The 15,346-nt window shown below is 51.2% G+C and overlaps 1 protein-coding gene across 6 annotated transcripts in view; it reads left to right on the top strand.

The window, feature by feature from the left end:
• The window catches only part of VAV2 (vav guanine nucleotide exchange factor 2), a 125,034-nt gene that overhangs the window by 71,408 nt on the left and 38,280 nt on the right, over positions 1–15,346 (top strand). For all 6 annotated transcript variants that reach the window (XM_038156700.1, XM_038156701.1, XM_038156702.1 and 3 more), the window contains exon 3: positions 4,224–4,282. In XM_038156700.1, the coding sequence (XP_038012628.1) occupies positions 4,224–4,282 (59 nt within the window). The remainder of the gene's footprint in view (positions 1–4,223; positions 4,283–15,346) is intronic.

Raw genomic sequence — 15,346 nt, 5'->3', positions numbered from 1 at the left:
TTTTGGGGTCAAGTTTCTGCCTGAGGCTGGGGATGTTTGGCCTGAGGCTTTGTTTTGTCCTTCCTGAGTTTTAAGGGCAAAGCAGAGAATGACTCCCTGTAATTCCAGGCCGTGAAATCCCCTCTCCCTGGCAGGGGATGTGCAGAGGTGGCACAGAGAAATCTCTGCCCAGAGTTACCAGTGTTGGGCAGAGCTCCTGGTTTGCTTAGAAGCAAATCTGTTCTGGAAATGCTCAGTGCTGGCTGGGAGCCCTCAGCTCATTCCTGCTCCCAGGGTCACTCCTGGAGTGCCCAGAGCTGGAAAGTTCCTCCTATGCAAAGTGTTCTCCAGCCCAGCTGGGTCAGTTTGTTTTTTCAAATAAGAAAAAAGTTTATTTTAGAGTTTTCTAGACCCTCAGAGATACCATCAGCCATAAACAATGCCAGAGGAAGTAGAAGAGCAGTGAACATAATAATTTATTTTCTATCTGGCTTTGGTTTATTTTAAAATCTGTAATTCCTAAAAGAAAGTGTTGGAAGTAAGGAAGAAAAGTGGTGAATTTTTATTGAAGTAGTGTGGCTATTGTGGTTTTTTTTTTCTTTTTAATTCTTCTCAAAAACCCCATTTCTTTACTCATTTTGTTGTTTTCCAAAGTGACCCCTGAGTGCGAGGAACCCATTTTGAGTCGTGATTATTTCATTTTATTTTTATTTTCTTTCTTTTTGCCATGAAGTGCGGAACTCTGTGCCTTTTTCAACCCGAAGTCCCCTGCAGGGCTTGTGCCTCACGTTGTGGTGCTGTTGTTTTGCAGCAGTGCTCTCTCTGGTCAGTAAATGATCAGCTGGGTGCTTGGATTGAACCCATGCCCCTAAATAAATACAAAGCACTCTGGAATTTCAGGAATGTGAAGGGCATCCCTCACTTGTCATGGCAAAACCACCAGAAATTTCCCCACCAAGCCTTTGCAGGTCACTGGTAGGGGAAAGTGGCTGTGCAGCACCTGCGTGTGGTACCTTTCTATTCCTATTTATATTCCTGCCATCTCATTGTCAGTGGGATGTTATATATAGCTTTTATGGTAATTTTGTGTGCTGAATGCAGTTTCCAGGGAGGAAATTGCATTGAGGAATGGGTGAAGAAGTAATAATAATAATAGCAATAATCTGCATAAGCCCCTGTTGTTAAAACCCACAGCCCTACATCTCCTGAAGAAAAATGCACAGATAAGAGAACAGTTTTCCAAACAACATTTTTAAATGACTTGCAGGGTGACTTTTGGCAAGGGATGGAGGGGCAGGACGAGGGGAAATGGCTTTAAACTGACAGAGATTTGGGTTAGAGGGATATTGGGAAGGAATTCCTGGCTGTGAGGGTGGTGAGGCCCTGGCAAAGTTGTCCAGAGAAGCTGTGCCCCATCCCTGAAGTGTTCAGGGGCAGGTTGGAATGTCTGTTTTAGTTGTTTTGGTGTGTCCTGGTATTCCAGGAGCAGGGAAAAGCCTCAGCTGGGATCAGGGACCCTCCTGCTGCCCTGTGGGTGTGGGACAGATCCTGACCCAACCCCAGAGCCAGGAGTCAGGCCTGGCTTTGCCTGCAAGTAAGAAGCTGCTTTCCAGGGGAAAATGAGACACAGTTTAGCAAACGCTTAAAGGCTGAGTTAGTTTTAATAATGTTGTTTAATCCTGTTGAAATTGAGAGGATTACTTATCCTTAAACACTTCCCTGGCTGGGGGCTGAGATCTGGAGGAGCTGGCCTGGCACTGGGCTTGTCGTGCTCTCGGGAGATGTTGGGAAAAATATTCCTGATATTGGGACCGTCCTTCTAGAGGTGCTGCAAGGAGGCTTCTTGTGCCTGAGCCCTCACTCTGGGTGGCTTGGCTTCCTCACCTCAGTGTGGGTTTGGGATCTGTGGATTTGGGATCCATGCATTTGGGATCCTCACTGGGCTGTGATGGCTCCTAACTTCCTCACCTGAGTGTGGATTTGGGATTTGTGGATTTAGGGTCTGTGGGTTTGGGATACTCACTCCCCTGTGCTGGCTCTTCACTTTCTCACCTGAACGTGGATTTGGAATCCGTGGATTTGGGATCAGTGGATTTGGGATCCTCACTGGGCTGTGCTGGCTCCTGACTTTCTCACCTGAGTGTGGATTTGGGATCTGTGGATTTAGGGTCTGTGGGTTTGGCATCCATGGATTTGGGATTCTCATTTGGCTGTGCTGGCTCCTCACTTACTCACCTGAGTGTGGATTTGGGATCTGTGGATTTGGGATCCTCTCTGGGCTGTGCTGGCTCCCCACTTCCTCACCTGAATGTAGATTTGGGATCCATGGATTTGGGATCTGTGGGTTTGGGATCCTCACTCTCCTGTGCTGGCTCCTCACTTTCTCACCTGAGTGTGGATTTGGGATCCATGGATTTGGGATCTGTGGGTTTGGGATCCTCACTGGGCTGTGCTGGCTCCCCATTTCCTCACCTGAGTGTGGATTTGGGATCTGTGGGTTTGGGATCTGTGGATTTGGGATCCTCACTGGGCTGTGCTGGCTCCCCATTTCCTCACCTGAGTGTGGATTTGGGATCTGTGGGTTTGGGATCTGTGGATTTGGGATCCTCACTGGGCTGTGCTGGCTCCTCACTGGAACCAGTGCCCAGGCTTTGATGTGCTGGATGAGCAGAGCCTGGGGCTGCTCAGCAAAGAAAGAACAAAGGGAACCTTGTTGGTGAGGAGAACAGGGAGCTTTCCTCTTAAATTTCCCTGGAAGTCAAACCCCGCAGTGGCACTGTCTGATTCATAAACTGGATTTTTATTTCAGAAGGCTAAAAATAGAGCATGGAGGAGACTCATTCAGTCAGTCTGGGACTTCCCTGGTGCTATTTTAAGCCCCCTGGAGCAGGGCTGGGGGTGCCAGTGGAGTTTCCAGTCTCTGTGCCCTGGGCTGGGTGTTCCAGGTACCACTCGAGGTGTTCTGTGCCCTGGTGAGCCCTGGAGCCTTTCAGGGATGTGCTGTTCCCTGCTTTCCATGTGGAAATCACCCCCTTTTTGGGTGGTTTCCCAGTTTTTTTTTGGTTGCTGCCCTGGCTTTGGCTCCACTTGTGGGGCACCAGCAGCTGACAGCCAGGCTGGAGTTCATGGCACATGAAAAACGGGGGGATGAAGGTTGCAAAAGTGTGGAGGAGAAGGATGGTCTGAGATGAGGCTCTCGTTGATGTCGTGGGATAAAAATGTGGCTCTGAGTTCATCCCAGGAGAAGATCCAGGGCTGTGGTCCCTGGGTGGGTGGTGTGGAGGTGGCTCAGCAAACCAGGGGAGCATCCCAAAGTAAAATTCCTGAATGAAGGGACCTGAGGGGTCCCCTTGGCTGGGTTGGATGCAGGGCAGCCCCAGGCAGCAGCAGCCCCCAGGGGTTGGGTTTGTGCACCTGGAGCCCACTCAAGGAGCCCTTTATCCATGTCCCATCCCAGGAGATCCCAGGTTTCCTAGGAGAGGAAACCAGTCCAAAAAAAACAGGTTTGTTTTTATCGCTCCAGCTTTGAAATGGTGAATGTGAGCAAGGGTAAAACACAGCTTAAATCCACCTCCAACCCATCCTTTGTTCCTCTTCATTGAAAATTCCCCGTAGCAATTAAAACTTCCATCAAAAATGGGAGTTCTTCTGAAAAACCTGGAGGTTTTATTGCTTCTGCTTGCAGTGCTGATGAGAATGTTTTGGTGTTGAATCACTCCTGGCTGTTCTCTGCCAGGAAAGGGCAGTGGTCTGCACTCACCTCTGACAAACTGATGATGCATCTTTATTCAATTGCAAGAAGTCAGAGCTGCTCAGTCTTGGCAAGTTTGCCTCAATAAGATCATTTTGTGTGAGGGGAGCCACGAAAGGAGTTGTAATCCTTTTGTCATGAAACACAAAGTAAGAGGGTTTTCTCAACGCTTCTCAGGCGTTGCATAAAACCTGTCAGGGCAGGTCTGGGCTCATTAAAGGAGTGTGGGGATGGAATTTCCTCAGATGAAGCTGTTCAGTAATATCTTGAGGGTTAAATGCCTTTTGTGCTCAGTGGTGGAAGCTAAAGCAGGGTCTGCACTGGCAGTGTGCTCCCAGCCCTGATGGTGACACCGTGACACTGAGGGGGGGACTGGAGCACTTCCATTCCAGTGGGGTCCAGCTGCAAGCACCAGGCTGGGGGTCCTTGGGCTCCCACCAAACCTTCCTGTGTCCTCAGTAAGCACTCCAGCCTCTTTTTCTCTCATTTCCAGGTGATCTCTGCAGTATCCAGGCTCTCCTTCCACAGTATTGCTCAAACCAAAGGAATTAGGTAAGATCCTTCCCATAAAATAACATCTCTGTCTCCCCCTCTCCGTATTCCTTGTATCTAATCACATCAGACTCTTCAGAAGCTGCACATAATGGGCTTAAACAGACACCAAGGGTGCCTTTGGGATGCAGGTAGGAATAGTTTCAGATGAAATAAGTGAAAACATGAGGAATCGTGTGCGCTGTTCGTGCTGGGGAAGGCAGCAGGGAGAGTTTTGCTGTCCCTAGCTGGAGGTTTTGCTCAACTCCACGAGGGATCCCAGGAAAGCCAGCAGTGGCAGGAGCTGTGGCATCACTCCACTGTCCCCCCTGTCCCCTGCCCCTGTGCAGGAGAGCCCAGGGACCTTTCTGCCCTTTAACAACTGGGAAATGTCCCCGTGGCTGTGTCACAGGCACATCCTTGCTGAGGGTGTCGGACTGCGCCCAGGGTGTGCTGCCTGCTGCTCCTCTGAGGGAGCAGTGCAGCAGGAATTAAAAGCAGCAGACAGCCCCTATTAAGCAGAGCTGTTATCCTGCTCTTTGTTCAGCTCCCTGCGAAATTGCTTTGCAATTGCTTTCCTTGTTAGAGTGCGTTTGTGTTATTAATCTGGGAACATCTCATTAGGACCACGGCTATAACAGGGATGAGTTTGCAGCCCAAATTACCTCTCCTCGTTTTTCTGGGGAGGGAGTGCGTGCGTGTTTTCACTGTTTTCACCCCCCCCAGCTACAGAACACGTTGGATTTTCTCCACACCTTGTGTCCTGCTGCTGTTCTGGGTGGGGATGTGTGGTGCATCCCAAGCCAGGCACAGCCAGGATGAAGGGATGGATGGGATCCCTGCCCCCTCCCAGCCCTGCCACCCACCCCCAGCACCCCCTGCCATGATTCCCACTGTTGGAACATATTTTCCCTGCCTTGTCTGTGCTGAGATTGCTGGAGGGGAACAGCTTTTCACGTGTAAAACCAGCTCGGAGCCTTCCCATCTGTTAAACACAGATCCCAGCAGGGCTGGGGGAGAGGCAGGGCTGAGGGTTTGAGGAGGAAAGATGTGCTGTAAGTTAAGCACTGTTTGTCGTGATGATAGCCCTGAGTCCTGCAGGAGCCTGCAGTGGTTTTTGTTTTAAGGGAGAAGAACATCCAAGGGGTTTGGCGTGCACAAACTGCAGAGCCTTGGCACAGGCTGGGTTTGAGCCTCAGGGCATCACTGGGGGGGTTCCAGGTGTCACCCCCTGGCAAAGCCTTTCCCAGGGCAGGGAGGGAAGTCCTGGATCCAGCTCAGAGGGTGAAGGAGCTGCCATCCCCTGGGAAGGCTTTGCTGAGCCCCTGTGGGTTGTGTGAGGGCTGGGCTTAGCTGGGATGCAGAGACAAGGGAGGCTTTGCTATTCTTGTGGATATGTGGCTTTTTCTCATTCATTTTACAACTGGCATTTACAGTTCCCACTAAAATCCTTTATCTTGGAAGCCTCTGGCACCATAATTACACAAGAATAGCACAGAGCTCAGTGAGCCTTTGCTTCTAACCCTGTTTTCCTGTGTATTAACCCTGTTTCTCCTCCAGCTCTGCAGGAACAGAAAATGCTGTCACTCCTTTAGCTGGAAAATAGAACAGACTGGAAATGAATTCTGTAATTCCACTAAAACACCCTCCTGGGAGTGTTCCCTCCCATCTCACTGTCCCCTGCAGCCACAGAGCCCTGGCTTTGTCCACTGCTGCATCTTCTTGCCTTTAAATTAGGTGATTTCTTGCTGCACCATCACGAACCCCTCAACAGCAGAAACTAATCTCAAATGAGTGAATCTGAATTAATCTAATCTTGTGGGAGCCAGCAGCAGCTCTGGCTCCCTGAAGGGACTGCTCACAGCAGCCACCACTGCTCCTGGGGTCCATCCTCTTCCCTCTCCCAGTGAAGATGCTTCTCTTGGAAGTGGGGAAAATCTTGTTGGCTCAGGCACAGTGCTTAAAACCATGGTAAACACAGTGAAATTTGGATGCTGGGTGGTTTGTATGGTCTTCAGCCCCACAGCATGAACGTGGCCCTGCTCCAATCCCTGTTTTAGGGTCTGAGAATGAGGATCACACAAATTAACAGTGAAATAAATCCCAAAGCCCGTTCCTTGTCCTTGAATAAGTTTCATGGATTGGAGGAAAATAAAAATCAGTCTTGTGTGCTGTTCTGTGAAAAAAAGAAATCCACTTTTTCTGTCTTAATAATCTCTGGCTACAGGAGCCTTGGCAGAGGAGGCCTGTTTCCCAGAGTCCTGCAGACAGCTATCAGGGCAGCTCTGTGGGGATGACAGAGTGTTTCTTCCAAGAAACAAGCAGCAAAAACAGGGCAAAACCTCCGTCCTGAACGCAGTGTTTTATTTGCAATGTGCCTAATGCGCAGCAGCTGTGGCTACAGCCCTGCTGGGACCATGCTCTGCCTGCCCTGTCCCCATCCCAGGGCTGCTTGCACAAATCCTGCAGGAGGCAGGCCCTGTGCTGCTGGGGTGGGAGCTGTCTGCTGGGATTTTGATCCCCCTCTTGTCCCAGAGGGTCGTACACAGGCACAAAGAGCAGATCCTCCTTGCTCAGGAGAGGAGATCTGTTTGTTATTGGTTCTCATCCTTCTCTCCATCTCTTTGGAGGACTGTCAGCACTTCCAGGGAGAAGTTCCACTGTGCTCCATCCCTGAACAAGGAGCCTTTATTACCCGGCTAGGATTTTCCACTGCAACCCTAATTCCATTACCCCATTCCCACGCTGGCTGGCGCTTCCCAGCCAGCCTGGAGGATTCTGTGGCAGCGTGCTCTTTGCACAGAGATGTCGTGCAAAGCTTCTCCTGGGCTTTGGAGCAAGAATTTTCACTCTCTTCCCGAGTTTTCCTTCCCTTTTCGCGTTTTCATTCCAAGTTTTCTTGAGCAAACTCAGCTCTCTGGAGGACAACAAGGCTTCTTGTTGCAGGTCCCAATAAACCAGGATTATAATTATTTTCTTAAAGCTTTTTTTTTTTTCCTGTTTTCCCCTGTTTTTCCTTCCACAGGGCTGTTCCCTGCTGCCTGTGGCACATCCTGGCGTCCTCTGGGCTCCACCATCCACCTCGTGCTCTGGGGGCTGAAAGGGAGCTCTGAGCAGAGAGGAGGGGGGCACGTGTTTATTCATCTCCCTGAGATCTGTGTTTTTTCTGGAAGCAGAGTTCTGCAAGCAAAGCAGGAGCTTCAGGAATATTGGCTCGTGCTGCCTGCATGCATTTTTAATGTGTGCGCAGCAAAGCCCAGCTGAGAACGGGAAGGGGTTTGCATGTTCAGAGGCCTCTGTGGAGGCCCTAAATCTCAGTAAAACCTTTCTGTATGAGCTGAACCTCTTGGTGACTCTCCTCAGAAGGCACCCCAGTTGATAAAAGGCAGTTAAAAACATTTGCAGATGGGCAGGAGGGTGAATCCTGGTTGTCAGAGGAGGTTTTCTCTCACAGGAGCAGTGGCAGTGCTTTGACTGGGCCATGGAGGGAAGGACACAGGGATGAGTTTTCCCCCTCTTGGGGCCAAGGCAGGACCCCTTTGTGTCAGCTGAGAGACAAAGTGACCAGTCCAGGTCCAGTGGGAAGGGCTGCCAGGGCTGGGTGACCATGGGCACCCTGTGGAATGGCCATCTTTGCCATCCTGTCTCTGGCTTTTTGGACCAGGTTGCCCAGAGAAGCTGTGGATGCTCCATCCCTGGAGGTGTTCCAGGCCAGGCTGGATGGGGCTCTGAGCAGCCTGGTTGAGTGGAAGTTGGATTAGGGAGATTGGAGTGAGAAGATCCTTATGGTCCCTTCCAGACCATTCCAGGATTGTGTGACTTTTCCCATCTCCACGGTGCAGACAGAGAGGGGAGAGGAGAAAAGCTCAACACCGGGATTAGCTCAGGTCAGAGCCACCTCCAGGCAGCCAGATGAGCACCAGCATCCTGCCTGCAGTGAGGATTGAGCCAGGGAGGGTTCCCTGCAGCCCCTGCCTGCTGCCAGCCTCATCCCTGCCCCCCTTTGCCCAGGTGAAGCATCAGAAAGGCACAAAATGAGCATTCATCCTGTCAGCCCTGGGATTTCTGTATTAACAGCTTGCCAGTAATATCAGGATGTGTGTGGGGGGAAAGGGAGGAGGGATGGGAGAGGCAGAGCAGATTCCTGGCAGGAGGTGCCCAGGCAGGGGAGGCAGGGGGCTCAGGGAGCTGGACCTGCAGCCCCTGCCCTGCCCAGCTTGTGTGTCTGAGCTGGGTGATCAGGAACCTCCTCGGTGAGTCAGCCTCCAGATCAGAATTAAACCTGGAGTTTTGTCCAGTTTCATGACTTTCATCCATTTCCCCATCTGACTGAGCCCCACTGTGGTGTGGGGTGACCCTGTAAGAAGGGCTTTGTGATCCTGACCCTGAGTAAATCCTGATCCTTGGGAAGGCTGGCCTGGAACAGAGGCTGGGCAGAGTTACAGAATAAAGCAGGGGTTTATTCAAAGCATCTCCTCCATGGATCCACCTTGGGCAGCACAAGAGCCCAGCCAGGGCTGCACCCAAGATGAACCCAAATGGTCCCAAAATGCACGAGCACTCCCGGGGTCTCTCCCTTGGCTCAGCTCTGCTCCATTTGCACCTTGCAGTTCATTGTCCCGTTCCAGCTTTAGCCCAGGCACTCCCACCCTGCTTGTTTTTCTCTCTCCAGCCCACACTGTTTGTGCTCCTGGGCTGAGATTTGGATCATTTGTCCTTGGTGCCCAGCTGGAGCAGGAATTTTTTCCCATTGTTTTGTCTCCCTGCTCTGTGCAGAGAGCTCAGCATCCCTGGTATGAAGCTCAGAATTACACACCAAAGCAGCACAGAACCTGAAAAATAGAAAAGCTAAACCTGAGGCATCAATCCCATCAGCAAACCCCACTTCCTGCAGAAGATGTGGTGGCACGAGCTGGAGCTGATCAGGATGTTCTCCTCGCTGTCCTGAAGGAGAGAAGGGACACAGTGGCAGATCTTTTATGGCCTCTGCAAGGATTCTCCAGCATTCCCAGGCTTCCTGCAGATCAGATTTGTTCTCTGCTCCCCCTTCCCCTGGGGATGGGAGGCGGATCCAGCTGGGTGTGAAAATGGCAAGCAATTAAAGGCACTAACAATTAAGTCCTCAAGTGTCTCTTGGTGAGGAGGTTGTTAGGGCACCTCTTCTCCTGAAGGTTGGTTTTACAAGGCCTGTTTTATTCCCTGCCAGCAGCTCTCTGCAATTGCACTCTGCCCATTATTCTCTTACTGCCGTCGTGTTTTCCTTGCACACACTTTAGGTGTTGCTATAACATGGATGGAGAAGGCTGTGGGAGGATCTGTGTCTGGAAATGGGTGCACTTGCTGGTTTTGCAGAGCTCTCCTGGAACTGGTCACCAGCACAAACTCAGAGAGGCTCAGCACAAACCCCACAAGCAGGAGGTCAGGAGGAGATTGTTTCTTCCTTTAGGAGTCACCATAAAGCTCCTCCATTTGTTGATGAGCAGAATCCTTGGCTGAAAAGCAGCTCCTTTCCCACTAAAAAAAAACAAAAAACCAAACATTAACAGATTTTTTTTTTGCCAAGTTTGTATCCTCACAGCGAGCCTGAAAAAAATATCCCTGACATGTTTTCCTGCACGGCTGCTTTGTAGGCTGGGGGGATGCTGAGGTCACCCCACAAGCATCTGCTCACAAAGCTTCTCTGTCCCCTCCCCAGCAGCAGCTTTGCTTAATGAGCACAGCTCTGATGAGCTCAGCTCTGCTGCCTGGGCCCAGGTGGGGCTTGCTGGGCTTTGGGGTCACCTGCTGTGTCACTGGTGCTGCCCCCAGGCTCCTCCTGTGTCACTGCCCGCCCTGTGGGACCTTTCCAGCAGCTCTGTTTGTCTTCCCAAAATGCAGCTCTTGCCCCAAGGATGCTCCAAGGATGGAGAAGGGCTCCAGGCTCAGCTGGTCTGAAATAGGGGGCCTGGGAGGTTTCAGCACTGGGGGATTGGGACAGGAGCGCCTGGAGAGGGGCACTGGATGCTCTGGGACAGCCCAGGTCTCTCTGCACCTCCCTGGGGAAGGGATTCCTGGTGGCCCTGAGGATGGGCTCTTTGGAGCTGGTTTGTGCTGCACAGTTGGGCCCCTCTTGGCCGGGATGTGCTGGTGCTGGAATCAAGCAGAAAGGTCCATTTTGGACAATTAATTGTAATTATTAATTATTTCTTTCCACTGGCACACGTTTCACAGGATGGCAGCTGCTCAGGTACAGCAGGAAAACTCGGAGGGCAGAAAGATCTCCTTGTGCTGCTTTGCTGCAGGTTAAAAATGGGGATGGCAGCATTTGTGTTTGCACCAGGTGTTCCCAGTGTGAGGCAGTGGATGTTGTTGGGAGGGATGCACCCCAGGTCTTTACTGGCCCAGTCCTTCCCTAGTGGTTGGTTGTGCTGTTACCCCACAGGATTTGGGTGGGTTTTTTTATTTCTTTCTTTTCAAGCAAGACATTTCTGGATTCCCCTTTTGATTTTCTCCATCTGTTCTCATCAGAGTGGAGCTGAAGTGAGGAGAAAATCATTTCTCTTGCTTGAGTGAGGCATTGGTACGCGAGGGGTTTTTAAAAACGCGATAATGTGTTGAAACATAAAATTCTACGAGCTGTTATTTTCTTGTCTTCTCATCTCCAGAAATGCTCAGTTCAGATTGGAGCTGAGGATAAAGCAGGGCCTGCAGCCCACCCTTGGGTGCTGACACTGCACCGAGTGCTCTCCTGCAAAATCATCACCATCATCATCATCATGTTCGTGTTAGCTGGTGATGTAACTCGCTCTTTCCCTGCTGAATTTCCATCAGAATTCATCTTGCAAGAATTTCTGCAAGCTCCAGACCACAAATAAAAGCAAACTGTAATTTTTCAGAGGACGTGTCTAAAATTTGGCGCCCCGTGAGGTGCTTCTTTCCAGAGATGAGTAATGCAACAGAAGAGTGTGATTTTAATTAAATTCAGCAGCTTTTGGTATGCTCTGCTGGGTCTTGTTCTGCACGAGGAGAATTGATTCTATTCTGCTTTATGAGATGGATTTTGGGGGCATTAATAGGGTGGTTTTACCTCGCAGCACTCGGCCAGGATCACTGCCTGGTGCTGCTCCTCTTTCACAGGTGGGAACCAAGTCTTGGAGGGGCAGCTCCAGGTCACCTCTTTGCTGGTGCCTGGTCAGCTCACGGCCACCTCTTGGTAAATTAATGCTGCTTTAATCTGCCTAATCCCATGAAGCCAGCGAGGGAAGCGTTTTCAGTGGTGTGTAGAAGTCTTGGAACGATACCTGATTTTATTTGGGCAGCTCCAGGGTGGCAGGCTCAGGGTTCCAGAGCTGACAGGGGGCACAGGAATGGGGCGATCCTCTGTGCCTCGTCCTCCTGGAGAAAAAGAGGAGGAAGAAGAAAAGCGGAAGATTGGACCTGCCAAAATGATGTGCTGGGAACAACCAAAGGTTGACATGTTGGGATTGAAGCAGCATTAAACCTCAGCAGTGGGACAGAAGGACTTCCCTGGAAGCATGGGAGCTGTGGGGCTGAGAACCCCACTCCCAATCTCCTGTGGGAACACAGCCTGAAGCCTAAAATGTTGGTGAAATCCATGTCCTGTGGGGTTTCTGTGCAGTGCCATGATGCTCCCTTCAGAGCAGGGATGTCAGGGGGTCTGTACCCCCAGCCAGGGGAGCTGCACGTCCCTCAGGGTGCAATTTCAGGCTGCAGATTCCACACCATGGGAATATTTGTCTGCCAGGAGGATTCAGCACAGCCCTGTCCATCCCAGCAGAGCTGCAGGAGCTCCTTTGCACCAGCCTGAGGCTCTGCTCCTTCCCATCAGTGAAGAAATGCCTCGCAGAAGGGACAGCAGATGGGAGCAGCTCAGGTTCCCTGGGTGTCACCCGCTCCACCTGCTCTTTAAAACACTCACGTGTTATCCCTGGGCTTGGGGAAGCAGGGGCAGATTATGCTGCTGGTGCTGGCAGGGTGGAATCCCCCTCCAGAAAGGGATAAATCACCTCCTTTACACTCCTCAGGGGGTTTGCACAAGTCAGGGAAGCTTCCTTGCAGATCTGCCTGACAAACCATCTCCACTGAGAGCAGCCTCATGTGGGAGCAGCTCCAGGGGATGGAGTGCCCTGAGTGGGACATTTCCTCCCTCTCTGCCTCTTACCAAGCTTGCTGTTCCCAGGACTGGTGTTTGACCCCAGGAAATCAGAGTGGAGAGAGGAAAAATGGTGAACAAACCACGCTGGGTCCTCCTTGCTGTGTCCCACATGGATTTGAGGCCGAGGTGCTGCTGTACAAAATGATCAGCCTGAAGCTGCCTCACCCCTGACCCTCTGCTCCCTGCAGAGGTGAAGAGCTGCCTTCAGTTGCTAGGACAAGGCAGCCCAGATGCTGAAATGTGCTCATAAATAAATAAACCCCCCTGTTTATTGCTGTTAGAATTGCAGCCTACCTGGCTCTTCCCACTAAATAATTCAGAGGAAAGAGCAGCCAGGCAGAGCTGAGCGGCTCCCTGTGCAGGGCTGGACGGTGGGGATGTGGTGTGGGAGGGTTCATGGGGCAACCTGAGAGCAAGGGAGGGTTTTTTTTTTTGCGTGAGGTGCCTCGTGAAATATTAATTGGTTGTCCCCTGGGTGATGTGCTGTGGCTGTGGCTGGCTCTGCCTGTGTCCCGTTTGCTGGCAGCTCTGTGAGATCCAGGAATGGCCAAAATGTTTTGTAAGATCAAGGGGGTGCTTTGCATCAACACGTGCTGTAAGTCCTGCCCTCCAGAGGAGCAGCTCGCTCCAGACTCCAGAACAAATTGCTTGGTCTTTTCTTCCCTTTCCAGCCCTAAACAAACCCATCAGATCGATCCCCACTTCCCTTCCCTCCTTTGATCTCTGGAAGTGATGCTGTGCACTGCTGTGGGGTCTGTCTGTGCAGGAGTCTACTTTGGGAGCTTTATTATCTCTGAAGAGCCTGTTCCAGCTCCGTTTGATGCCACTGGGGGCTTCTGCTTTTCATCTGAGCAGGGTGGGGCTCCCAGCAGCCCCGGCACGGGCTGGGAGGCTGAATGGCTCAGCAGGTGGTTTTGCATGGTGGTGGAGGAAAAAAATCTGGTGCTCAGCTAAAGATATGAAATAAGAGACGTTTTCAAATGAATTTTAATCGCCTGGGGTCTCTGCAGACCTGTTGGGTTTCAGTGGCCTCAAAGCACTCGTTGCTGTTGGGCATTCCCAGCTCTGCTGTGCTCCTGCATAAGAAGTTGCAATGTGCCTGCAGGCCTTTGACAGTTTCCCAAGGAATCCAGAGCTTTTCCATCTTTTGACTGACAACATTTTTACTCATTTTACCAAAAAAAAGGACACTGAGATTGGTCCCAAAGCAGGTGTTTGCTGTTGGGGAGCTCGTGGCTGGGGAAGGGACAGCACCTTCACCCACCTGGATGGAGATGCTGCTCCCTGCATGGCTGGGGCCAAGGGCAGGATCTGTGGGAAGGTTCTCAGTGAAAGCCTTGTGCTGGTGAGAAATATTGGCTTAAAAGATCTCCCAGCTGGCTTTTCTTTGCGTTGCCTTGATGGGGATCTGGTGGGGAGGGAGTAAGAGCAGAGTTCCTCTCACCCACTCTGTCCCTACCACATCCAGTCTGTTTTTGCAGCCAGCTCAGGTGTGTTCAGTGACAAAAAAAGAGCCTAAATGGATGTGTAAGGGAGCTTAAGTCAAAGTGGGGAGATATTTCAAATAGTGGCTGTTGGTAGAGCTGAATTAAATGGTGTTGTTGCACTTAGAACTCCTGGGGAAGAGCAAGGGATGAACAAAGGAAAAACCCAAGGCTTTGTCCCAAAAGCTGCCCTTCAGCTCCAGATTTTGGATGGCCCATTTAGTAATCCTCACCCTGGTGTGACTTCTCCCTCTAATTGCACTCTGTGAGTCCTTATTTAGCCATTAGCTGCCACTGCAGGACACAGGTTATTAATTCCTCCCCTGCCCTGACTTTCACTCTGGGCCTTCACCAGCAGTCAAGGTGAAGCTGGGAGGGCCAGGGCAGCTGCATCCCCATGAAACTCTGATTAGAAAACATTTTTCTCCCTTTTCTGCCTCCTTGTCTTGCATGGGGGGGTTGTATCACAGGAGCCAATTACACCCCAAGCCCAGATTTATGGCTGGAGATGTGTCCATGTGATTTTAATATTTTTTATGGCTCTTTTACTCCTTTCTCTCTGGTGTGGTGAGCACTGGGGAAGGAAACACTCAGAGAACAAGAGCAGAAAATGCACGTAAAAGAAAGGAGGCCGTGCCTTGTGGTGGATTTCTTTTTATTGCTGTTGTGACAAGCGATATTGAACCAGAAGTCACCTCTGAGTTCTGCCTTCTTGCCAGAGCTTTGCATCCCTTGCCTCCCTCCCTCTCCTGTTGCCACTTTGCTCATGGACACCCCTTGGCAGCTCCTGGTGGCGGGGCAGGGCAGCTGGGGTGGCTGGGATTGTCCTGCTCCATGGCAGGGCTCAGCACAGCTCTTTCCCCACCTGCTCGGGGTTTTGACTGAGCTGGCTGCAGGTCTCAGCCCTGTTCCAAACTGCTTGCTCTGGAGCTGCTCACCTAAGGAAGCCTGAGGTGTAGCAGGGGAGAGAAAGCAAATTAATGCCCGTGAAAGCATCCAAAAATAGCAAATTCAGGGGCTCACCAGGCCATGTATTAAATCTTTCAGGAGAGGCAATCTATCATGGGCAGGGAGGGAAGAGGAGGAAATTGCTCCTGAGGGTGGTTAGAGGTTCAGATGTGGCCAGGTTTGCTCCTCCACAGTGTCCCGTGCCTGGGGAGCCCCATCTGCCTTCTCCAGGATGCCCAGCAGGGATGGGCAGAGCTGCTGCCCTGCTGCCACCCCTCTGTGTCCCTGTGCTGTGCCCGTGGGGATGCTCCAGCCCCAGCAGCCACACCCCAGCCTGGCCCCGTGCCAGCAATAATACGTGGGGTTTAATTAAAACAGTATTTTTCATCTCCCTCATACATTATTTGGTTATTGCTTCAGAATGAGCCAAGGAATTCTTGTATTCCCCCAACTCCCTCCCTTGCTCCTTTAATCTGCTTTCTCCCCTCCTTTCTTTCT

This window comes from Motacilla alba, chromosome 17 (assembly GCF_015832195.1).
Source record: "Motacilla alba alba isolate MOTALB_02 chromosome 17, Motacilla_alba_V1.0_pri, whole genome shotgun sequence".
Classification (NCBI taxonomy): domain Eukaryota; kingdom Metazoa; phylum Chordata; class Aves; order Passeriformes; family Motacillidae; genus Motacilla; species Motacilla alba.
This window is presented reverse-complemented; position numbering and strand designations above follow the sequence as displayed.